The sequence below is a fragment of the Berghia stephanieae genome, chromosome 9 (assembly GCF_034508935.2).
Source record: "Berghia stephanieae isolate SIO BIC M18660-M18661 chromosome 9, UCSD_Bste_1.3, whole genome shotgun sequence".
In the NCBI taxonomy this organism is placed as follows: Eukaryota; Metazoa; Mollusca; class Gastropoda; order Nudibranchia; family Aeolidiidae; genus Berghia; species Berghia stephanieae.
In genome coordinates, this window is record NC_088368.1 from 36,982,875 (window position 1) to 37,007,674 (window position 24,800).

The 24,800-nt window shown below is 36.9% G+C and overlaps 3 protein-coding genes across 5 annotated transcripts in view; 1 reads left to right on the plus strand and 2 right to left on the minus strand.

Annotated features, from left to right (window-relative positions):
* Positions 1 to 1,959, minus strand: part of LOC144980159 (actin-related protein 5-like) — a 29,979-nt gene extending 28,020 nt beyond the window's left edge. Inside the window, exon 1 of one of the 2 annotated variants that reach the window (XM_078927732.1) lies at positions 1,939 to 1,959. The gene's annotated coding sequence lies outside the window, so the exon portion shown is untranslated. The other variant, XM_078927731.1, reaches the window with a different exon arrangement.
* A 72-nt stretch (positions 1,960 to 2,031) lies between these two features.
* The window catches only part of LOC144980160 (putative RNA-binding protein 18), a 34,393-nt gene continuing 11,624 nt past the window's right edge, over positions 2,032 to 24,800 (plus strand). The window contains exon 1 of the mRNA XM_078927733.1: positions 2,032 to 2,227. The gene's annotated coding sequence lies outside the window, so the exon portion shown is untranslated. The remainder of the gene's footprint in view (positions 2,228 to 24,800) is intronic.
* Positions 15,908 to 23,625, minus strand: LOC144980158 (alpha-crystallin B chain-like). 2 transcript variants are annotated; one of them, XM_078927729.1, is made up of 6 exons: positions 23,441 to 23,625; positions 22,158 to 22,417; positions 19,895 to 20,076; positions 18,736 to 18,854; positions 18,119 to 18,206; positions 15,908 to 17,352 (listed from the first exon to the last, which is right to left on the minus strand). In XM_078927729.1, exons 2-6 carry the CDS (start codon positions 22,414 to 22,416, stop codon positions 17,230 to 17,232), a joined length of 771 nt encoding a protein of 256 aa, XP_078783855.1. In that variant the 5' UTR covers position 22,417; positions 23,441 to 23,625; the 3' UTR covers positions 15,908 to 17,229. The 2 variants fall into 2 exon arrangements, with proteins under 2 accessions (XP_078783855.1, XP_078783856.1); XM_078927730.1 differs by having other exon boundaries at positions 22,158 to 22,420; positions 23,441 to 23,565.

Here is a 24,800-nt window from a genome sequence, read left to right on the forward strand (position 1 = left end):
CGCGACATAAAAATTATTCCCGGTCGCCCCCAAAATTGTGGCCAGATTGAGCAAATTATAGAAACAAGAGATGATCAATAAAGTTAACAGGTAGGTAGGTAATGAAAATTTAAATGGTTGGTGGACTATGAACAGATTTGATGATTAACAACTTTCTTCCTGGTTGAAAATAAAAAGTCGAATTGCCAGTTTGACGTTTTCAGATCAAAGTAACAAAAGAAATTTCATTGATCCATTTGCTTTAAAATATTTTTTTTAAAAGAGCTGGATTTGACATTTGATCACTATTTACTTTCATCTTGTGTTAAATATCACTTGATATATTAACTGTTTTGGGACACAACCACTAGTATTTTTTCCAGAATATTTGGTATTTTTCACGCCTAGTTTGGCATTTTGCATAAAATCTTTCTGCCCACTTGCTACATGCGTCTGGGGATAGTATCCCCAGACAGGTGTCTGGGGATAACAAAAATTGGTTATCCCCAGACACCTGTCTGGGGATAACGAATTTTTATTATCCCCAGACAGGCGTCTGGGAATAATGACAGCCATTAATATTAACTACTGACACAAATAACCACTGGGATTTTTTTCAGAATATATGGTATTTGTAGCGTCAATTGCCAAGGACCTTGACAATTGTCAAATCGTCAATTGCCAAGGACCGTGTCAGTTCATCAACTACTACGCATGTGTACTTTTAACTGCCACGGAGTAGCTTTAGTGTCACGAAGTGATGCATTGCCACAGAGTGATGTTATGTATTAATATTAATTAATACTCTCTTTTACTCTTCTTTCTCTCTCTGTGTCGTTTTCTCTTTTTTTTTTCCTCTATTACACAAACTCTCTCTATCTCTGTCATTTTCTCTTTTCCCTCTCTGCCATTTTTTCCTCTGTGTATGTATTTCTCTGTCATCCCCCCCCCTCTCTCTCATATTTCCTCTTTTTGTTATGGACCTTGCCAGTTGGTAGATCATCAACTATTTACTATTAATGCCACGGATTGATCTTGTTGCACAAATGTTTTACGTTAATTATTCCGTATTAAGACGATGTGCAGTATATTTCCTTTAAAATAAAGGAAATCTTACTTTTCTTTTTTAATCTAGGACATCTTGGCAGGGATTTGCCACCTCGTCCTGTTTTTTTCCCTGCTGAATCCGAAATCAACAGTAATTTTTGTTTGATATTATTTTAAATCATCTTGGAATTCGTGAAAAGACATAAAAATTAAAAACAAATGCCAACAAGTGTGGACTTGATCCTTTCCACAACGATTGACAAGGAATGAGTGAATGGCGAATGGAAGAAAAGAAAGTGACGGGGTTCGAGATTCGTATGCGCGCAAATCGAGGCTTGACTGAAATCACCACATGCAGCTGATTGAGGCCCGACTGAAATCACCACATGCGGCTGAAGAGTTCCAATTTGACTCCTTGGCAATTGATGAACCGTCAACTACCAAGGACTCACTCCTTGGCAATTGACACTTCCTATGGTATTTTCCACGCCTAGTTAGCAACTTGATAAAAATGTGTCTGTCAGTAACGACGGCCACCTCTGTTCGCGAAAGGAAATCATAATTCGCAGAGCTACTGCGAATGGAGGAAATCATTATTCGCAGTACTATCTAGCAGATACTGCGAATTAATAGTTCCGAGAAATAGAGCCGGCTTAGGCTTAACAAAAACTTCCATAAAAAAAAAGTAAGTAGGGGCAGGAGCAAATCTTTTCACACTCCAACAATAATAATAATAATCAAAACGCATTAGAATTGTTTTCCAAGAATGACCTCAGCTCTTGTATAGCTTGAAATGTCAATAGTGTCAAGAGCTTCGCAGACAAAACGAAACCTTGTTTAAATTTCGTGCTTCGAAAAATTCTAGACCTCACTTTAATTTTTTCACAAATCAAAGTCATGGGTATTGCTTACTCGATTATGGAATCATTAATATTACGAGTACCGACATTAAATCGGCTTTTCATTGCTTTTCGATATGGCGTATTGAAACATACCACCCATCCAATATCGGAGCTCTTTTCTGATGAAAATCTAAAATGTTTAAAAACCAAAACAAGAGATGAGAATATCTTTGAAGGCTGAATTTCTTTCGCACCCTGATCAGGATTTTCTTGGTTATAATTTATGATTTCACCGCCAGTTGTGCGCAGTCTTAGTGGATTCATCTGTCTTGTCTTTATTTACAGACAGGAGCCAAAAGGTAAGCGCATTTTATTCTTGGTAGTGTCGTAACAGACGTGTGTAGTAGTAGTAGAGCGCAGTGCCACATTAAACATAATCATCACTGAATCACATTCACTTCACTCAGCTGGAAAGTCTGTCGTTATTGCCAGACATGTCTTTTCAATAACGATGGACGATTATTGCAGGCTGTCATTATCCCCAGACACCTGATATCGGACTGACTATTTTCACCGTACGGTGAAAATAGTGTTTTAGGCTATTTTCACCGTACGGTGATAATAGCCTGACAGACTATTTTAGTATTAGCCAATCAGAATTCAGGATACTAACTGTGACGTACCTATGTGCCTCTGCATCCAGACCATTAGAATTCGACCCGACATCCTTTTCTGCCTGCGTGCAGACCAGTTTAAAAAAAAAAAGAAAAAGTTTGCCGAAAACAAGGGAGGCCTCCCGAAAGCTCCTTGTTATAGCATTTCTTTCAATTTGTATTTTCACTTTGGACCTTTTGTCAGACGTTTATTTATTCAATTTGTCATCATATCGGCCGTTTTCAAAATAACGCCAAATTCGAGTCCCCCAATTTTTGAAAAGTCAAGTATTTCCAACATACTCATTATTTTGTGTATGCTTTCTGTGATATGTATGCGACATAAAATTGTAATAACAGGGCTTAATGAGTTTTTATTGGTCACTTATTCAAGTATTTTTGTGAATCACGATCCACATGTGACTCATTCCTGTTACGCTTATAAAATTATGTCACATTACATAAGTTAACACATTTTTGGACAATTATTGAAATAAAACATTGAAAAACAATAAACACAGAGCATTGATACTAATTCTGACAACAAAATGACATTTATTGTTTTACAAAAGGCATTCAGAAATCAGTTTTTGAAAACAAAGGATATTATTTGAGCAATCATCATCTCCAAAAATTTATAGGAAAATGACAAAAATAAAAATTGTTTACCATAGTCTAGGTATATAAGTGTTAAACCACCACAAATAATATTTCCTTTCAAGTATTTATATTTAGCATGAAAAACATGAAAAAGTCATTCTTAACAGGAATGAGTTTGTGTAACAGGAATGAGTTTTCTGTTACAGGAATGAGTAATTACAACATATTTATTCGAAAGGATTATAAATTCAATACGCTTAGTGATTGAAACTCAGAAGGGGAACAAAATGGTTAGGGCGCCTATACGATGATTTGGGGCATATGTTGGTAGAGACCCACAAAAGAGCACCAACATTGTTTGTTAAATTCAGGATACTCTTTCGTGGCAGTTCAGAATGTTTGGATAAACAGACAAAAGAGGCATTTTTAAAACAATGGAAAGAGCGAGAAGCTACCACATACCCATGCATGAATTTGGTTTACTTAATGACATAACGTCCAGTTTGAACAACTCTTCCAAGGTATCTTTATCACTTATGTTAACATCGGGAATATAAAGGTCCAAGTTTGTGACAAAAATTCAACAACTGTCTGGATGTTGTCATTGAGTGAAGCAAGGTTTGAATCTGACAAATAATGGTCCTTGTGTAAAGCCAGCTCTTGTATCAATCTTACTCGTATTTCGTCTGTTTGTGTGTCTTTGCCAAATGCATACACTGCACCACAGGCAGGCAGGCAATCCCCATCGGCCCTCAGCTTGACTGGAAATAACTGTTTCCCATCACACAGAGATCTAGGTATATCATTTGAAATTAAATGTGTACACCTATTGTCAATACCAATGCGAGTTTTGATTACACTTCTGCTGGCCCCAACTATTTCACAAACACGTAACGCTTGATTTTTACATTCATCAACCACTTCAACAAATGATTTCCATTCATTCAATCTTTTGAGAAAACCAATGTAATCGATTTCAGTCGGCATCACTTAATGTCTATGTCATCTTGGTCATGTTCATCCCTTGAATCACTGTTTAAGTCAACCGGTGCAACTTCAGGCATGTCTCCATCATTACCTTTGAAAACCTGTTGCTTCAAATCACTTTGTAGAAATGAATGAAATTTCATTGATGTGACCAACAACATTATTGAACATTCTTGACTCCTTTTCTCCAAAGCGCCGAAGTAAGTTAATGTTTACACATTTTTTATATGCACATGTTTCTCTGTCCCTTTTTCTTGGAGTAACAACCCAAAATGGCTTAAGTCGGTAGAATGAAGAAAATGACACGTATGGGTTGCAAGAGATGTATCGCTTGTACAAATGTGACATTGTATCACATATTTGTCTTCTTTGTTTCTTGACTTTATTTCTTGTCTTTGCATTTCTCTTTCCTGGAGCTAATTTAGAAGTGTCACCTTTCAGGACAAAATCTCTTACTATTTGTTTGACAAGATCTGGACATTTTGGAGGCATTTGACGTCGTTTCCGAATTTTTCCAAGAAATTATATTTTTTGAGAGTCATACCAGCTGCCAGATGTTTCACGGATGTGTACATGTGCCTTCTGTTCCTCAAATGTTTGATGTCTTATAGGAGTGCAAAATGATTTTGTAATGTTCTTTTCACTTTTTTGTTTTTTCTGCTATCTTTCAAAAGTTTTTCTAGTTTTTGATCGGGGTGTCAACGAAAGTTTTTTTAATTTTTAATGACCTGTCCAAGCGCTTTTTGTACTTTTCGGATTTCTTTTTCGATTGAGAAAGAGAGGACAGCCTTTTCACTTCTTCAAAACTTTGGTTTTTCAACATTTAGGTTTCATTGGCTGTTTTAGTAGCTTGATATCTTTGACGAGAGACATACTGGAGTGGAGATTTTGAGTGTGAGGATGGAGTGTAACTCAGGTCAAGATTTTGCTGTTTCCGGTTTGTAGTGTGTGTGTGATAATTTTTTATCCAATTCTTTCTCTGTATGCATTGTTCTCTTGGTGTCTTATCTTTTATGGACTTTTTTTTCCATTCGATTTGTCGCTCTGGTATTTGTATTGTTCTTTTTTAAAGATTAACAGCACGTCGAATAGGAACTCCATCTCGTCTTTGACGGTAAAGTCGTTGCTCTCGGCTGACATCATGGCTTTTTTGGCCTTTGTGATAAGAAAACAAAATAAAACAATCTTACAAAAAAAGCTATGACCCTTGAAAATGAACAATAATATCAATTACATTTCGCCACCCTCATTCCTATTACAAAACAAGGTGTAACATGAATAACGTCAAGAAACAAAGAAGACTATTATGTGATACAATGTCACATTTGTACAAGCGATACCGGGCCGTTAAACTCATAGTAATCATCTAAAATGTATCTGAGCCTAACAGGCAACAAACTATGTTTGGACATTAGGCATTTGGTATTGGCAAGGTAACTTTGCACTAAAAATAGTCTTTCAGCAATGGAAGAAATTAATATGTAAACAATAAAAATTGTGTTTAATGTAACGTTGTAACAATGAATGTTACCACTTCAATGGACATAGGCCTGTAACACTTCAGTGGTTTACAAAACACTTTACCAAACACATCCTTATGAAAAAAAAGAATATGCTATGAATCGATAAACCATGTGGAGGCGCCGTGGCCGAGTGGTTACCGAAAGGGACTCCGACTTGGAGATAACAGGTTCGAAAACCTCCACAACCATAGAGTGGTTTCCTTAATCAAGGAAATTCATTCCGGTTGCTTCACTTTGCTTCACCCAGGTGTATAGTATGGTACCAGTGCTGCTGTGGAATGTAATTTGCTATAGACTAACCTCGATTTCATAAGTTAAATGTCTGTTTCATGCTACAGAAACAGGGATAAGCTCCGATTCTATGGGCCATTATGCTCCAAAGGACTTAGTGACAATAAAACATGTGTTTCATTTTAAGAAAGTTCACATTCCTCATTCCTGTTACTCATTCCTGTTATGTTTTCCTCATTCCTGTTACATCCCTCATTCCTGTTACAAAACAAGGGAACAGGATGAGTGTAACAGGGATGAGTTTATCTCGCTTCGATTCATACTATCCCTAAAATATGATTTACTCCAACATTAAAGTATGACTATTATTTAGAGCCTTAAAAAAGCTATAAACTGATACTTTTTATTTTTAATACAAGTTCTTATTTAAATAACAAGCCCTGGTAACAGGAATGAGGGTCATGGTCTAATGTTGAACATTACTCACCATTCTTGAAGCGGTGTTGAACTGGAAATCACACTGAATGAAAAAATCATGTGTTTGTAGTTTCGGCCGTGATGGAAAAGGGGTAGCTACGGCGAGAAAACATTGTTAGTTGCACTTCTATTGTTAAGAGGATTTTAATTGGTTAATTTTCACTGCCGTTACAGGAATGAGTAACCCCCTTGGGGACAGACTTTATTAATATATAATAAAACTTTAAAAAGTCTGATTGTTACAAACTTTTATGAGGATGTTAGAAGATGGCAATTTGCATCAGGTGAATTCATAGGTGTATACAACAAGACACTCCATTTTGTTAAAAATTCGACTTAAAGCCGTCATGCAAAAAAAAGACAGGGTATTTTCCTCTACCCCAGTCAATACAAAACGTCATAACTATCCTGAATCTCTCTCGATTTTCGTTTTTTATGTTTCATACAAGTTAGTAATGTGTAGTGAGACTGTGTAAGCAAGTATTTGCTAACAATATATGCATCAAATATTTCAAAGATCCAATTTTCGTCACAGGACAGGAATTTGGCAGATTTTTGAAAAAGGCCGATATAGAACAAACCTTGATAGATTTGTGAAAGTTAAAATTTCCCAATTTGACCATTGTTTTGATTCTCGGCCGCCATTTTGATTTGTGAGGTACCTATTTAAAGGCAGTGGCAGTGCAAGGCAGTCCTAGGGTTGTTTTTTTTTTTTCTATTAGGGGTAGTTAAAGGTACTAGGTTGTATTTTTTCTTAGGAGCGAATATTTGGCATGATGAGCTTTCGGAAGGCCTCCCAAAGATATAATGATACAGGCGGGATCGCGGATTGGTTACAGTTACTAGTTACCGATGCAGCTTTCCAATTTCGTGGCGGCGATGGGGTCTCGAACCCGCGACCTTTCTGGTACAACAACAACACCTGTCCGGGGAGAGCGTGGCTCTACTGTATGAGTATGAGCTATTCACAACTCGAGAAATAATGATTTCAATCTCTATGTCTATCTTGAGCCGCTACCCCCAACTTCTTGAAGTCATGGGTTCAACACAGACAAACGCCGAGAAGTTTGTTAACTACCAAGATACCGTTATCACCGTACGGTGAAAATAGTGTGTCAGGCTATTCCCGTACATGAATATTGCACCGTTAAGTGAAGCTGACATTCTACTGAACGATGTTGACATCTATCGTAATGTTTGACATCTACGTGAATAGTGGTTAGCATATTCAGTATCTGATACTGAATAGTGGTTTTGCACTATTCAGTATCTGATACTGAATAGTGGTTTTGCACTATTCAGTATCTGACACTGAATAGTGGTTTTGCACTATAATACGTTTTTTTTTTTCTGAAACCCGACAAAGTTATGGGAAGAGGGCAGCTGTGGGAGTGAATCTCGGACTCAGAGAAGTGTACAACAGTGGGGAGTGAACCTGGGACTTGGTTTCAGCGGGTTTCGTAATAAAAAGCCGGACGACACCTGGCAATATCCGACAAAGTTATGGGACGTAGGCAGCAGCGTGTGTGTGTGTGTGTGTGTAGAGGCTGAGGGGGGGGGAGGAGGGGTGAACCTGAGATTCAGGGAAGTGTACACCAGTGGGAAGTGAACCTGGGACTCTGGGTTTTATAAAAAAGGCAATAACAAATTGGGGGGGGGGGGGGGGGGGGTTACTTTTGTACGAAACCCAACAATATGCGGCAAAGAAGTGGAAAGTAGGCAACGCGTGAGGAGTGAACCTGGGACTCAGTGAAGTGTACACCAGTGGGGAGTGAACCTGAGACTATGGTTTTCGGCGAGCTTCAGCTAGTTTCATATAAAATCAATTACTTTTTTACAAAACCCGACGAAACCTTGCAATATCCAAGAACCTTATGGGTAGTAGGCAACAGTGGGGAGTGAACCTGAGATTCGGGGAAGTGTACACCAGTGGGGAGTGAACCTGGGACTGGGTTTCGGCGGATTTTGTTATTTTAAAAAAAGCAATTACTTTTTGTTTACGAAATGCGCCAAATGCCAACAAATTGGGGCAAAGTTATGGAAAGTAAGCAAATAATGGGGACTGAACCTGAGACTCAGGGAAGTGTACACCAGTAGGGAGTGAACCTGAGACTCTGGGTTTAGGCGAATTTCAGCGAGTTTCATATATAAGCAATTACTTTTTTATGAAACCCGACGAAACCTGGCAATATCCGACAAAGTTATTGAAGTAGGCAATAGTGGGGGGTGAACCTGAGATTCATGGAAGTATACACATGTGGGGAGTGAACCTGAGACTCTGGTTTTCGGCGGGTTTCAGCAGTTTCATTTAAATGCAATTACTTTTATACGAAACCCGGCAATATCCGACAAAGTTATGGGAGATTCAGGGAAGTGTACGCCAGTGGGGAGTGAACCTGAGACTCTGGTTTTCAGCGTGCTTCAGCAAGTTTCATATAAAAGCAATTACTTTTTTACGAAACCCGACGAAACCTGGCAATATCCGACAAAGTTATTGAAGTAGGCAACAGTGGGGGGTGAACCTGAGATTCAGGGAAGTGTACACTTGTGGGGAGTGAACCTGGGACTCTGGATATTGTAAAAAGACAATACCAAGGGGGAGCGGGAATTACTGTTTTACGAAACCCGCCAAAACCCGACAACGTTATGGGAAGCAGGCAGCAGTGGGAGTGAATCTGGGATTTGGACACAGATGAGGATTGAACCTGGGACTGCGAGAGGCTGATACCAGTGGACAGTGAGCTCAGAATGTACTTTTATTTCGAAACCTACCGAAATTATCAAAAGTTATGGGAAGTGGGCACCATTGGGCAATGAACCGGGACTCAGGGAAGTGCACACTGGTTGAGAGTGAACCTGGGACTGTGAGAAGAGGATATCAGTGGAAATGAACCTGGGATCATGGGAGTTGGCTACCAGACGAAAATGAAGCTATTACTTTTTTACGAAACCCGCCAAAACCCACCGAAAAACCATAGACTTATGTTTATTCCCCAATAGTGTACACTTCCCTGAGTCTCAGGTTCACTCCCCCACTGTTGCCTACTTTCTTTCCATAACTTTGTTGGATATTGTTGGGTTTCGTAAAAAAGTAATTGCTTTTTTGTTACGAAACCCAGTCCCAGGTTCACTCCCCAATGGTGTACACTTCCCTGAGTCCCAGGTTCACTCCCCACTGTGCCTGCTTCCCCTAACTTTGTCAGGTTTCGGCGTGTTTCGGCAGGTTTCAGGTTTCGTAAAAAAAGAAACACCCCTAAAAATACCACGTGTATTCAGTAAATAGATGTCAATTGTAGTCTAATATTCAGTATCTGTTTAAATTATTATTATTATTATTATTAATTATTTTTTATTATTATTATTATTATATTATTATTATTATTATTATTATATTATTATTTTATTATTATTATTATTATTATTATTTATTATTATTATCACGTAAATTTTAATATAATACTGCAATTAATTCACGGAAGTACATCATTCAATTAAAAATGGCAGAAAGTCTGGCCAATATTTATAATGAATCGGAATTGTCTTAGATGACAAAACAAAACAAACAAACAACACAGAACAACAACAACAACAAATGTGACAAACAGAAAAAAGCAAGATTTTAAAAAGTAATGAACAATAGAAGAGCACATCATGAAAAACAACAACGAGATTATAACACATAAAAGATATTCGTAATAAATCGATAACTGATTAAATAACTCCTACTACTTGATTTAAAAATCATAATCATAATAATGATGATGATGACGATTACAACAACACAATAATAATAATAGTAAGTAGAAATAATAATAATAATAATAATAATAATAATAATAATAATAATAATAATAATAATAATAATAATAATAATAATAATAATATAATATAAACATTAAAATATATTACAAGCAAATAAAATGATTAAAACAAAAATATTGGGGAAAATAAAAGTTAACCCGGCCGGGATTTGAACTCTCGAACCTTAAGTTCAGAGTCAAACAGCTTATCCACCAAGCCATGGTGTCACTGAACTTTTAGTGACATTTAATCATGTCTATTTAGACATTAAAAAATGTATTTGAATGCCACTCTTCTTTTGATATTTTGAACTATGTTAATTGCACAATAGCTGAAATTTAAAAATAACGATCAAAATATTTCTACAACTTTGAATCGGGCTGTCAGTTACTGCACGAGTTCAATCTGGTAGTAGGTCAGCAGTTTATTTACATTCAACTGAGATTGTCGCACTTTTCACTCTCTCTATAATAAAAGAGTTCCTTATGGATACTGAATAGTGGCAAAGCACTATTCAGTATCTGATACTGAATAACCACTTCCATAGTGAATATAGTCTCCCACACTATTATCACCGTACACTAAATATAGCAATGACTATCCCGCACAAATCTTTGGGCCTCTTTTTTACTCACAAAGTGCCCAAATTCGCGCCAAAATATGGGACGAAGCCGTTTCGTATATGCTATTTTTTTAAAATTAATTACGACGCTGTTTATCGATGAATATGACTGAAAGTTGGCACACAGTTAGAAAAAAGGTCATTTTAGATTATGTCAAGCGACAAAACTCGTGCGATTACCAGAAGACCGTTAAAAATAGAGTTTTACTCTTTGGAGTCAAATATTTCTAAAACTACCACTACCAGGCGTTGAGGTTTTGTCGCTGACAAGGTAATACATGAACATTTATTCTTTTTGGTTGTAAAATTTCATATGAATATGACGAGTACTTTTCCCGTATTTCACAAAACACCATCCTAATTTGCTCTTCATTCGTAAAAGACAGAAAGGCATTATGCCCCCCTACAGCCCGAATCACGATAAGAGTTCAAAACGATTTGGCACCAAACTTTAGCGGCTGAGCGGGTCATGGCAAAGCGCTTTCTGATTGGTTGACCTCGTTTTAAAGTTCATGACTAGTCAAAATGTCTGCACGGTCTCACTGGCAGAGGGGTGTTTATCGTCTGCCATTGCGTTTGGGTTCAATAAACAGCTGATAATTTGACTGTTTAATTTACAAGAATTTGAGAAATTATAATGTTAAAGTTTTTCGATTGCAATATGATCTACAATCTCAGCATGGCTGTAATTATTGTGTTCCAAGACACGTTCCACCAGTAACCTTTGTCCCCTTGTCCAATTTCTCTTTTCCTTCTATATTTCTTTCGTTTATGTACGCAATCTCTCCTCCTCTCTCTCTCTCTCTCTCTCTCTCTCTCTCTCTCTCTCTCTCTCTCTCTCTCTCTCTCTCTCTCTCTCTCTGTGTGTGTGTGTGTGTGTGTGTGTTAGTTATACTCATTTCTTAATATATTTCTGTGTGTGTGTGTTATACTCATTTCTCTCTCTCTCTCTCTCTCTCTCTCTCTCTCTCTCTCTCTCTCTCTCTCTTTCTCTCTCTCTCTTTCTCTATCTCTCTCTCTCTCTCTCTTTCTCTATCTCTCTCTCTCTCTTTCTCTCTCTCTCTCTCTCTCTCTCTCTCTCTCTCTCTCTCTCTCTCTGTGTGTGTGTTATATACCATCCAGCTCTGAAATTATATAAGTTTTCATCATATCCTCTATCAAATTTGCCATAAAATTGCCAAGTTTCAATCTTTTAACCCACTTATTACGCATGATACAACCAAAGGTCGAAAAAAATGCCGAAAAAGCGTCCCATATTTTCGCATTTTTTTCCTCTTTGCGGGTCATCCAAATAAATGACACCTTTGAAACTGCATAACTTGTTTATTTATGAACGGATTTTCAAAACTCAAAAAAATTTTACTCAGTGGAGGGCTTTAATTAGACAAAAAATTTTCTCAAAAAGAGAAAAAAACATTTTTCATAGTCATTGCTACTAAATATAGCCTTCCACACCATTATCACCATATGGTAAATAATGTGTCAGGCTATTTTCACCGTAAGATGAAAATCGTCTCCCACACTATTATCACCGTACACTGAATATAGCCTTCCACACCATTATCACCGTATGGTGAAAATAGTGTGTCAGGCTATTTTCACCGTACGGTGAAAATCGTCCACCAAGATATTACCGCACGGTGAAAAAAGCCTCCCACACTATTATCACCGTACGCTGAAAATCGTCCACCAAATTATTACGGGATGGTGAAAAAAGTCACCCACACTATTATCACCGTCCGTACGGTGAAAATAGTCCACCAAAATATTACGGGAAGGTGAAAAAAGTCTCCCTCATATATTACCGTACGGTGAAAATCGTCCACCAAGATATTACCGTACGGTGAAAATAGTCTTCCACACTATTATCACCATATACTGAATATAGCCTTCCACACCATTATCACCGTACGATGAATATAGCTTTCCCCACCATTATAATGAATATATGTAGTCTCTCGCACTATTATCACCGTACACTGAATAAAGCCTTCCACACCATTATCACCGTACGGTGAAAATCGTCCACCAAGATATTACCGTACGGTGAAAAAAGTCTCCTACACTATTATCACAGTACGGTAAAAATCGTCCACCAAAATATTACGGGACGGTGAAAAGTCTACCACTATCACACTATTATCACCGTACGGTGAAAATCGTCCACCAAAATATTACGGGGCGGTGAAAAGTCTACCACTATCACACTATTATCACCGTACGGTGAAAATCGTCCACCAAGATATGACCGTACGGTGAAAATAGCCTACACACGGTCAGGCTATTATCACCGTACGGTGAATAATAATAATAATAATAAATAATAATAATAATAATAATAATAATAATAATAATATAATAATAATAATATAATATACACATTTATATAGCGCTCATTCTCGTGTAAAATACAAGCTCTGGGCACTTTACAATATAAATATTAATTTTAAGTGAAAAAAAAATAAAATAATAATAACAATTAGTAGCCAAATCAAGGATTCATAGAGTCAATAAAAACAAATACAGTAAAAATGTGTCTTGAGATTCTTTTTAAAGGTAGGTAAAGACTTGCACTCCCTCAGACCACGTGTTAGTTCATTCCAAAACTTGGGGCCGAAACAAGCAAACGATCTATCACCAAATTTTCGTTTGGTCATTACATGATCTTAAAGTGTAATTTTCAAATTTACACATGACCACGTGATCTGTGTGCTTTGTAATATGTGCGCTTTTCAATGGGTAACCAGTGGAGAGAGGCCAACAAAGGGGTTGCATGATCAATTTTGTTTTTTGCCAAAAACTAATCTTGCTGCACTGTTTTGCAGTAGTTGTAATTGTTTAATAGAAGCCTGAGGCAAGTTGACAAGCAGGGAGTTACAATAATCTAGTTTCGAAAAAATGAGGGAAACAACCAATGTTTTACATGTTCCAATTGCAATATACTGACGGATCGAACTGATTTTTTTCAATTGAAAGTATAAAAATAGCATGACAGACTATTTTCACCGTACAGTGAAAATAGCGGCTTCCATTTGATATTTGAAACTCCTTTAAACAATTATCCACATTCCAGAATATGGAATGTTTCCAAATGCACATAGAAATAAGGAAAGTTAGTAAACTATCTATAAAAACATAAAATGAACCAACATTAAATCAGTTGTTACTACATATACACAATATGCGTCGACTTCGAAGTGGGTGTCATGGCCGAATGGTTTAGTCGTCTGCCCTGGAAGTTTTACCAGAATCGACGTTGTGGGTTCAAATTAAAAACTATTTCAGTTTAAAGATGCACATGGATACATTAATGACACTCTTAAATTCTACGCCCCAGGCAGAAATATAAGGTCAAAGATTGACAATCACATTCTTGTGAAGCCAAATATGACTCGCTAATTCGGTGAACATGCATTTGAATATTTGGCACCCCTAATAGTCTGGTACTCCCTTCCAAGATATTTAAAATATCAGAGATGATGCAGAATTCTTTTTTAAAACATCTTAAAACGTTTCTTTTTAAAGTGTAAAACCTTGGGCTGATGAGGATTCGAACCCATGACCCAGTGATGCCAAAACTCTGGTTTCATCGGGGGAAAAAATCCAGTCTGTGGCAAAAAAATTCCAGGTTACGGGCATTCTGGTGAGGTCAAATTGTTCCAAAGAAACCCCCTACCACCCTCCAACCACCACATCGTCATCACTGCCACTACTACGACAATCACCATCACCACATCATCACTACCACCACTACTACAACCACCATCACTGCATCATCATCACTAGCACTACTACCACAACCACCACCACCTCATCATCATCACTACCATGACTGCTACAACCACCACCACCACGACCACCACATCATCATTAGCACTACTACTACAACCACCTACACCACATCACCCTCTCTGCCACTAGTCCTGCCATCACAACCATTAGGTTTTGGAGCTTTACTTCATTTGAAATATGGAAACTTTGGGATTTTCTTTGGCATTGTTTTTATGTATCAAAATATAGTTCTTCTTATCAGTTATCTATTTATAACTATACAATATGTAAACACAATGCCATACTTGTGTGTGGAAATTCCTCTTTTGGCATTGAAATTCATTCGAGTGGTGTCTGAAATTCCTGTGAACTCGATGGTTGCGAAAACTCTGTCTGACCACGAGAGTATTGATAATAACAAGAAATGAAGTGAGTGATCAAGGCAAAAACTTTTGGCCAGGAGGAGTTGTCGTAACAGTTGGGTCATGGGTTCAAATTTTCATCATCGCAAAGTTTATATTCTTTATTGTGTTCTGGCACTTTACTACTCACTTTCTTTCTTGTTATTTTCAATGTAAGTGCCTGCTTTACTCACTTTTCTGAAGTAATATGAGAATCTACTACCATTGAGGTTTCGTCTGTATTGTGCTGAAGGCAAATTATATCCAGGGAAGGGTTAATGACAGTGGTTTTCCATTGCCTTCTGTTATGGTTAGATTTCATCATCATTATCATTTCGTTACCATTAAATTGAACATTCATCACAGAGTAGACGGATGAGCGACATTGTTTACATTTACAGGAAGGCGACCATAAAAGATTTGATTTGACTTCGTTTCCCACCACGGGATGACCTTTTGTTTTCAAGATTGCTAAACAGATAGAATAACAAACGAAGTTTTGCGTAGAATAGGGAAACCCATACAGATTGTGAAAACCATCAGAAAAAAGCAAATGGTCTTTCTTGGCCATGTATGGTGACAAGGGCGCATTGAAAGCCTAACACTTTGTGGCTACACAGAAGAAAAAAAAGAGCTTGTGGTCATCAGAGGTTGGCGTTCATGACCAGTTTGAGACTGTCACTGAACAGCATCCCTACAAACTCTAAGTACCTGCGTGAGGCAGAGGATAGATTATATGATACAATGATAGGCAATGTGCATACAAGCACAGGCCAAGGATAAAAATATATCACGACTATTTCATTTGGCAAAGCATTTCAGTCACTGTCCCTTTGTCACAGTCCCTTGTGGTTTTGTGGAATAAACTATTTTGTTTTATGCGTTGTGCAGGATCGGTCCATGCTATGGATGTGAGATTTTTCATGAAATTATAGATTACAAACAGTCAAAGAAATAAACTACACTAAATGGATTAACGTAAAAGTTTATTGTAAAGCTTTTTTTCCAAGAAAAGGATTATTCAATATCAAATGGAAAGTTTACACTTTAACTCAAATATAGCAAAACAGAATTTGGTAAAAGTAATAATATGTCCTTTTTAAGAGTAGCTATCAAAATGATTACAAAATCTATTTAAAAAGAACAAAATACTTAATGTTTCGATATCAACACTCTTCTTAGATCAAAGTGGTAATAGTAATATCTATATTTACATGACGTATTACACCATTTCAGTGGTTGTTGTAGGCTGGAGTAGAAATTCAGCGTTTGTGTGTTTCATGTGAAGTGCTTTGTTCTTGTTTGAAGCTGTAAAAATAATCGTTTTTGTCAAATATTTATTACGTTCCACATCTTCTAACAGCTTAGTATATATTCTTACCTGATTTGAGTTTTTATAACATTAAGTCTGATTTCACAAATTAGGAGTGTTGCAATGACAGTATAGCATTGATTTGTAATGGACATGGAACAGTGTGATATATTTTTATAAATGATTTGGGCTGTTTGAGTATGTAATGAGTATTTTAGAGATCTGAAAAAGGGTGTATGAAACAGTGCTGGACAAAGCAGTGAGGAAAATACGAAAAGATAAAGACGTTCCAAAAAATCACTCCGCCTTCACTGGGGATCGAAGCTCGGACGTGTCACCATGGCCATGACACCACGGGAGGTCTGAGTTTAGGGCCAGCGTTTTTTGCACCCCGAAAGGTACATAATCTGAATACCCTCTATGCTGTGTGGCCCAGAGCAAGTCACCTCGCTCTATCTCAGTTTGTGGCGGCGCACTGCAGCTGACGCCTGGGCTATTCCAGTCTTCCCTTGGAATAGACCCTGGGATAAATGAAGGGAAATGTAATTTCTTGGGATTTTTATTTTATTTTTATTTTTTTATTTTTTTTGTTTTGTTTTGCATTTTTCTCTCTGCTTTGTTGTCTGGCACTGTTTAATATGCAGGTTGTTTTTGTTTTTTGGGGTTTTTTTTTTTCCATTGCCACATTTGTATAATATTACGTTTGAATGGATTTCATTTTTGTTTGCCTCAATATCGAAGAATTAATTATCAGCAGTTTTACAAAATGTTGTCCATATAGACCATTATAGGAGGGAATTGAATAAACTCATATAAAGGAATGAATTATTAAATATTAGTAATAAATAGGTTTTGGTGAAAGTTTTCGGGGAAATGATTAAAAGATTCCAATTTTCTTGACCCAGAGCGAAGGGATGTAATTTATATTATATTAGAAGACAGACAATGCCATCGTGCGACCACGGGTTATTTGCCCTTGGTGTCTACTCGTGTTTGATTGGGATGAGTCTATCCTTGCCGTGACCATCCTTGGGTGGCAATTTGGCCTCAATGGACAACACTCCATCCCTGGTCAGTTTGGATTGGAGGGTGTCGGGACTCAGGTCCTGCGAGAAATCAAAGCAAGGAAATCGTTGAATTGAAAATAGATATAATATGATTTATTATATTATTTCTTTTTTGTTTTTGTTTTGATCCAATTACCATTGGAACATTGTGCGGCTATGTGGTCTAGTGGTATAACACTCGCTTTCGGATCGGAAAGTCATGGGTTCGAGCCTTATTCGGCGCATAGTTGAGTTCTTGGAAAAGACTCTTTACTCACATTCTCTCACCGTACTCATGTGTAAAATGAGTACCTGGTCGTTAACAGCGTTGTCTCTGATGAGAAAAATTGTAATATCGCCTAACAGGTGTCACGTCCCGTCCTACACGTTAAGTGTTTCTGTTGGCCAGGGACCCCTTGTAAAGCGCTTTGAACACGTTTAGTGGATATCGTGCTATATAAAAGCTCAATTTTCAAAGCTCAATTATCAGATTTTGAATTTTTTAAAACATTATGTGATGGGGTAGGATTTCGTTATTAAAAATTAAAATGTGTGACCAAATGAAGCTTGCTATGACAATTCTCTAACATATTAAAGCGAGTATAGAACTCGTGCATTTTTCGATAAATATCAGTGAAATTAGAATTTAAAAGAGAAAATAAATCAAAATTAATGTTTATATTATTATTATTTATTTATTTATTTATTTATTTATTTATTTATTTATTTATTTATTTGATTTAATGGTCTTTGTTATTGCTGTTGATGATGATGAAGATGGTGTTTTTGTTATTGTGCCCCTTGTGGATATTTCAATTTGTCTCACCTTGGGCAGTATGTAAAGCCGCTTGTATTCTCTATGCAGTGACTTTTCCTTGCCTTTCTCTTCATGTTTTGCGTGAACTACCAATTCGCTGGGAATGGTGAGAGATAGAAAGTTTGAAATTATTGAACAGATTGAATATAAAAAGATAGAAAGTTTGAAATTATTGAACAGATTGAATATAAAAAGAAAGAAAGTTTGAAAATTGAATCGATTCAATATAAAAAGATAGAAAGTTTGAAATTATTGAACCGATTGAATATAAAAAGGGGACGAAATACGGAATATGAAAAATATTCTTCTCCCATCGATTCAAGCCATTAAAGAAAGCTTTATTTTAGCTCTGTGAAAAAAAAAATTTGCTGCTCGAAGATCGAAGAAATAAATAACAATGTGAAATTGAATGTAAGCTTCAATTTAATAAACGAAAACAGATAAAAGGACGTTTCGGGTTTCCCCATTATCAACAAAACAGGATGAATGCTGCAGTGTTTCATTCATCCTGTTTTGTTGATAAAGTGGAAATCCGAAACGTCCACATTATCTTTTTTCGGATATTGAATTGAAGCTTACATTCAATGTCACATCGTTATCTAATTCTGTGTTTATATTGGACTTACTTTCCCATTGTTTTGACAAATATTTCCTCGGGTCTGAACTGTCTGACGTCAAACTTCAGCCTGAACACCCTGTTCCCTTCGTTGTCGTGGATGATGGGGTTCTCCAGAAGGAAGTTTTCCTATTAGTGTATGTGTGTGTGTGTGGGGGGGGGGGGGGGGGGGGGGGTTGTGAGCGGGATAAAATACACAGCACATTATTACAAAGATGATTTGTTGTGACTATTTTAGAATGAATAAATTAATAAAACATGTTCAGAAATAATAACAATGTGTTTAAATCAGTCTACCAGCGACTACTATAAGTAGACTCTGCATCTGCATATCATTAAAGCCTGACGACAGGGGTACTTATTATATAGAAGAAAAAAACAAAAACGAAAGGCCCCGTAGAGTGTATGGAGTTTTGGCTGCGATCAGACCTAGTCTATAAGTAGACTCTGGATTAGTCGCTGGTTTAAATAGAAAATATTAAGAACCGTGATTTAAAAAAAAAAAAATCTTAGAAGTAATGTGACAATCATTTTTTGTTTAAAATCTGCGAGCTACTCTCTTATTGGGGTATGGGTAGATTTTCGAGTACATTGGATCTGTCCTACGTTAAACCCGTCTTGGGAAGCTCTCTTCGTGTACAATCACGCTATTCTCTTTAACAATTTATCAAAAATTGTTACTTTTCAAGACATCCCTCTAATGTCCCGCTTCTTGTCTAATAACCCAAGGTTTAAAAAAACTGATTGTTCTTTTGTTGTCCACCAGGTATGTAACAGCACCACTATTTTCTCCGAAACAACTCGTACTGTTTTTTATTTGTTTGATTGTTTTTTAGTTTTATTTTTTCTGTTTCCTTCCATCCCCCCCCTCCCTCCCTCCCTCTCTCTCTCTCTCTCTCTCTCTCTCTCTCTCTCTCTCTCTCTCTCTCTCTCTCTCTCTCTCTCTCCCCCCCCCCCCTTTGTGCGCACATCTACACCTATACACATTATCTCCTTTCTCTCAGGATCTCTTCCCCCTCCCCTCTTCCATCTCTTTCTCTCTGTCTTTTTCCTTTTTCGATCAGAGCCCTCCCCCCCGCCCCCTCCCCTTCCACTTCCTATCTTTCGCCATACGCGCGCGCGAACACACACACACACACACACACACACACACACACACACACACACACCTTGATTCTCCAGCTCTCTGGATCGGCGTCAGCAGGCATCAAGTGCTGCATATCGCTGAACATCTTTCTCATCTCCAAAGCCATTCTGGACATTTCCCCGTCCATCTGACCCAGTTGTCTCTCGGGGTTGAAGAACGTTCTAGAAATGGGCAGGCCTCCTGTCATGGCGGGAACTAAGGCACCTAGTTTGGGGAAAAAAGGGGTAGGAGGAAGAAATGAGTTGGGTTTTTTTTTTTTTTTTTTTTACTTAACGGGAGGTACATCGTGGAAGAATAATTAAAAATTATGTCCTTCGGCGCGGCTTAGAAGCCTAGCTATTATACGACGGAGTATAGATAATCCATCAAACACATGTTTGGATGTCATCAAGAATCATCCACGTTGTCCAAAGTGAGCACATTGGGGGTAAACAGACCTCCCTGCTACTACGAAAATTCCGTAGAAATACGAATTCTCAGCTCCTACCTGAGAAGTATATATAGTACAGATCTTCAATTCGATATAACTTCTTGAAAACAACGTTTGGTGACATAGGTGGCATATAAAGTCGTTAAAAGCAATATTTGTAAGGTGATTGCTAAGGGTAGTGAAATTGTCTACTTCGTTATTACCCCTGAAAACTACGAATGTTTCCTGTTTCAATTAGGCAGATCTGGGGTTAATAATTTTGCTCAAGGGGAGGAAGGGGGGAGGGGGGACGAAATTGACCACAAGGTAATATAGCTTGTCCGAAAGGGTCCACCGGCCAATAGTCTCCAAACGCTATGACGTGGGGTCGTTTCTAACCCTAAATAGTTTAAATTTTACTTAAGAGTTATAATGAATTCCTTTAACGTAGTGTGGCTTTTGTTTCCTTACCTTCAAACAAGGTAGAACTTCTTAAATTCTTATTATTTGACTAAAAACCCCAAAACTCAACATTCATCATCTTTCTCATTGCGGCACAATACCAGATTAACGCCACAGGTCACATTATGTGTGCTCAAATCTCTTTACAACTCGTTAAAAAAAAGCCCTGTAACACTTAACATGGCATGTGGGGCGAGTCATGGAGTTTGTAGGTATGGCCTGCGTTAACATTTAATATCTTTTTGTTTTGTTTGTCTTTGACTGAGACCACGCAGGTATTACCAGGTATTATTTTCCACCTGAGTGTGGTAAGATAATATGGCCAAAGAGCTTTTTTTTTTTTTTCTTTGTTCAACCACAGTGTGGTTCGAACAAATTCAGGAGCTGACTAACATACGACAAGACCACAAAGGGCATATTGGCACACTGCACGGGCGATTAAACTGTCGTATTCATGTCACTATACATATAATATAATGCTCACAGCGTCCTTTTTGTTCCAACCCAGCACTCACTGACACTCTTACTCTTGTATAGTCAAGTGTAGCTGTCCGTTCAATGAACAGTGCCTGTTCATTCGACCAACTAAAATGTTACGATTTAAGTGTTGAATAAAGCTTGAACTCAATTTCCATTGTCTTAATAGACAGGACATTTGTGACTTCGTAAGAGAAATACACTGAGTGTTTATTTGTGCACGGAGAGATACTTACTGCATTTAATGGCTTATATTATATATATCATTGATCATCCACTTATTGTAGAATTCTTTCCCAATGTTAAGAACTGAAACTGGTTCATATACATTTGAAGAATTTGATTGTAATCAAAATAATGAGAGGAACCACTAACTTTTATCGGTTCGATGCAAGTATTCTCAACTCATTGTCACAATCGCCAACACATCCCTCGTGTCATAGATGATGGCGTCTGCTTTCGATTGGATTTGACGAAACGTTTGAATTTTTGATAAATTTATTACGATGTCAAATCAATCTCATAATGCACGCAAACCATCTTCATGTCATTTGTGGATACCATGCAATATTAGGTGACAATTGGTCCAGTAAGTTTGGAGCCTTAGTGTAACCAAAACAAAAAAAAAACAAAATAATAATATATATATATATATATCATATATATATATATATATATATATATATATATATATATATATATATATATTATATATATATATATAATAAGATTATATTATATGTGGACATAATATAACCTAAACACACACATACATACAGCTAAGAGGGGATGCAGTGATAAAGACGCAGACAAAGAGATGGGTATATCACATGTATACCCATGCTCACACAGGGAAAAGGAAGGAGAGAGAGAGAGAGAGAGAGAGAGAGAGAGAGAGAGAGAGAGAGAGAGAGAGAGAGAGAGAGAGATGCCTCACCAGGATATTCCCTGGAGTGGTGACTGCTGCCTCCACTGAAGAAGTCTCTGGGCACGGTAGCGGTGTCTCTGAAGTAGTTGCTGCTGCTGCTGTTGTCCCTCCAATGGGGGTCAACGTGGGAGGCCCAGTCCCGGAAGTGATCACGAGCTACCACGTGGTCTCTCCACATTGGGTCACGAAAGGGGTCCACCATGGGCTCCATTGGGCTGTAGGGCTGGATCGCGTGTTCTCGGATGATTGGATGGCGGATGGAAGACATTCTGCTGGGGTAGAATTTAGAGAACAGACGGTGTCAAAAAGTTGTTTTGGAAGCATTGTACATATTCAATGTTACCAGATTGTAATTGTAATACTGTTTTCTTTGAAACGTTGTACACAAAGTTACAAGCCTTTTTCAAAATCAAATCAAAAGGTCATTTTTGAAACTTAACACACAGTAATAAAGTAATAAATATCAATATTGAGCTAGTTAGTGTGTAAAGAGGTTGATAAAAAGTAATTTACAACTCCCCCCCCCCCCCAAATAAAAAATGAATTTATAAATAAATCAAACCAACAAAACAAACGTCAACCAAAACATAAACTTGGGATCTGCCACCAGTATTAAAGTAGAGATAGTTTTTGAAAGTGCGCGTCAATATGGTGCAGTGTGGAAATGATCTAGTCTGTAGTGTTTCATAGTAAATGAAGAAGTAAATGATCTAAGTTCTCTTTGATGAGAAAAAGTGATCGGAATAATTAAAAATAATCACCAAATCACTGAATTTGGAGAATATTCAGTATCTTTAAAGTGCGCTATGTGGTCTTTTAGTATGGCACTCGTCATCGGATCGGAAGGTCATGGGTTCGAATCCTGGCATAGCGGTGTATAATCGAGTCCGTTGAAATGTTTCTTTACTCACATTCCCTCACCGTTCTCAGGTGTAAAATGAAAACCTAGCGGTTACAGTACAGCGTCGGTCTCTATCGAAAAAAAACCCCATTATACTAACGCCTAACAGGCCTCATGTCTTATCCTGCATTTAAGTGTTGCTGTTGGCTAGTGACCCTCCTCTTTTAAAACGCATTGTGCATGTTTGGTGCACGTCGGAGCAAATCATTTTAGTTTTTTTTTTTTTTTTTGTTTTTTTTTTTTTTCATAAGAATGATAAAAAGCATTCACCACTCAATATGTAAATACAGTATAGTATTCATCACCTCTTAAGTCAAAAATAAATCTTTATCAATTTTGAAACGGACAACATGCATTTTAAGTCTCAGATTTTAAACTATAATTCCCTTACCTTGTTATGCCTGTGTGTAACCTTGCGACACTACGGCGTTGACAGTAATGGCGATGTACGAGCTAGGTGTTAGTTAGCCTTTCGTTTTCGTGTGGTGGCCAGACTTTTATTGAAACTTGACATATGGCCCAGAAAGTTCTACGACCTCCTAGTTTCCCGTTGATTCTTCTTACACATTCCTGGATGGTGTCGTCAAGCAGGTTTTCCACCCCCACCGCTTCTCTCTCACGTCTTCATCGTTGTCTTTGTCATCGTCATCGTCATCATTATTCTCATTACCTGTGACTGGTTTTTATTTTTTGATTAACTTCAAACGATTTGAATGTTTACATAAAATGCATGTACGGTTGTACGTGTTTGCGCGCGCGCGCGTGTGTGTGTGTATATATATAATATATATATTATATATATATATGTATATATATATATATATATTATATATATATATATATATATTATATATATATATATATATATATATACACAAAACAAACACGAACGAGTCGTCTCGGCAAAAAATGTGAGTGAAAATTTACATTATATATATATTTTATATATTATATTATATATATATTTATATATATATATTATATGTGTGTGTGTGTGTGTGTTTTTGTGTGTGTGTGCGGCTATGTGGTCTAGTGGTATGACACTCGCTTTCGGATCGGAAGGTCCTGGGTTCGAGCCTCCCTCTTTACTCACATTCTCTCACCGTACTCAGGTGTAAAATGAGTACTTGGCCGTTAACAGCGTTGTCTTTGTCCGAAAAATTGTAATATCGCCTAACAGCGTCATGTCCCGTCCTACATGTTGCTGTTGACCAGGGACCCCTTGTAAAGCGCTTTGAACACATTTAGTGGATAATTATTATTATTATTATTATTATTATTATTATTATTATTATTATTATTATTATTATTATTATTATTATTATTATTATTATTATTATTATTATTATATTATATTATATAGGTATATATATTATATATATATATATATATATATATATATATATATATATATATGTATAATATATATATTATAATATATATATATATATATATATATATATATATATATATATATATATATATATATATATTATATATATATATATATATATAACATTGATGCTATGCGTTTTGGGTAAAATACTCACAACACCCGCCAACCGTATATAACGTACCAATACACAAAACTGTGGGTTATCTTAAAGGATTATATATATATATATATATATATATATATATATATATATATTATATATATATATATATATATAATCCTTTAAGATAACCCCCAGTTTTGTGTATTGGTACATAAAATACGGTTGGCGGGTGTTGTGAGTATTTTACCCAAA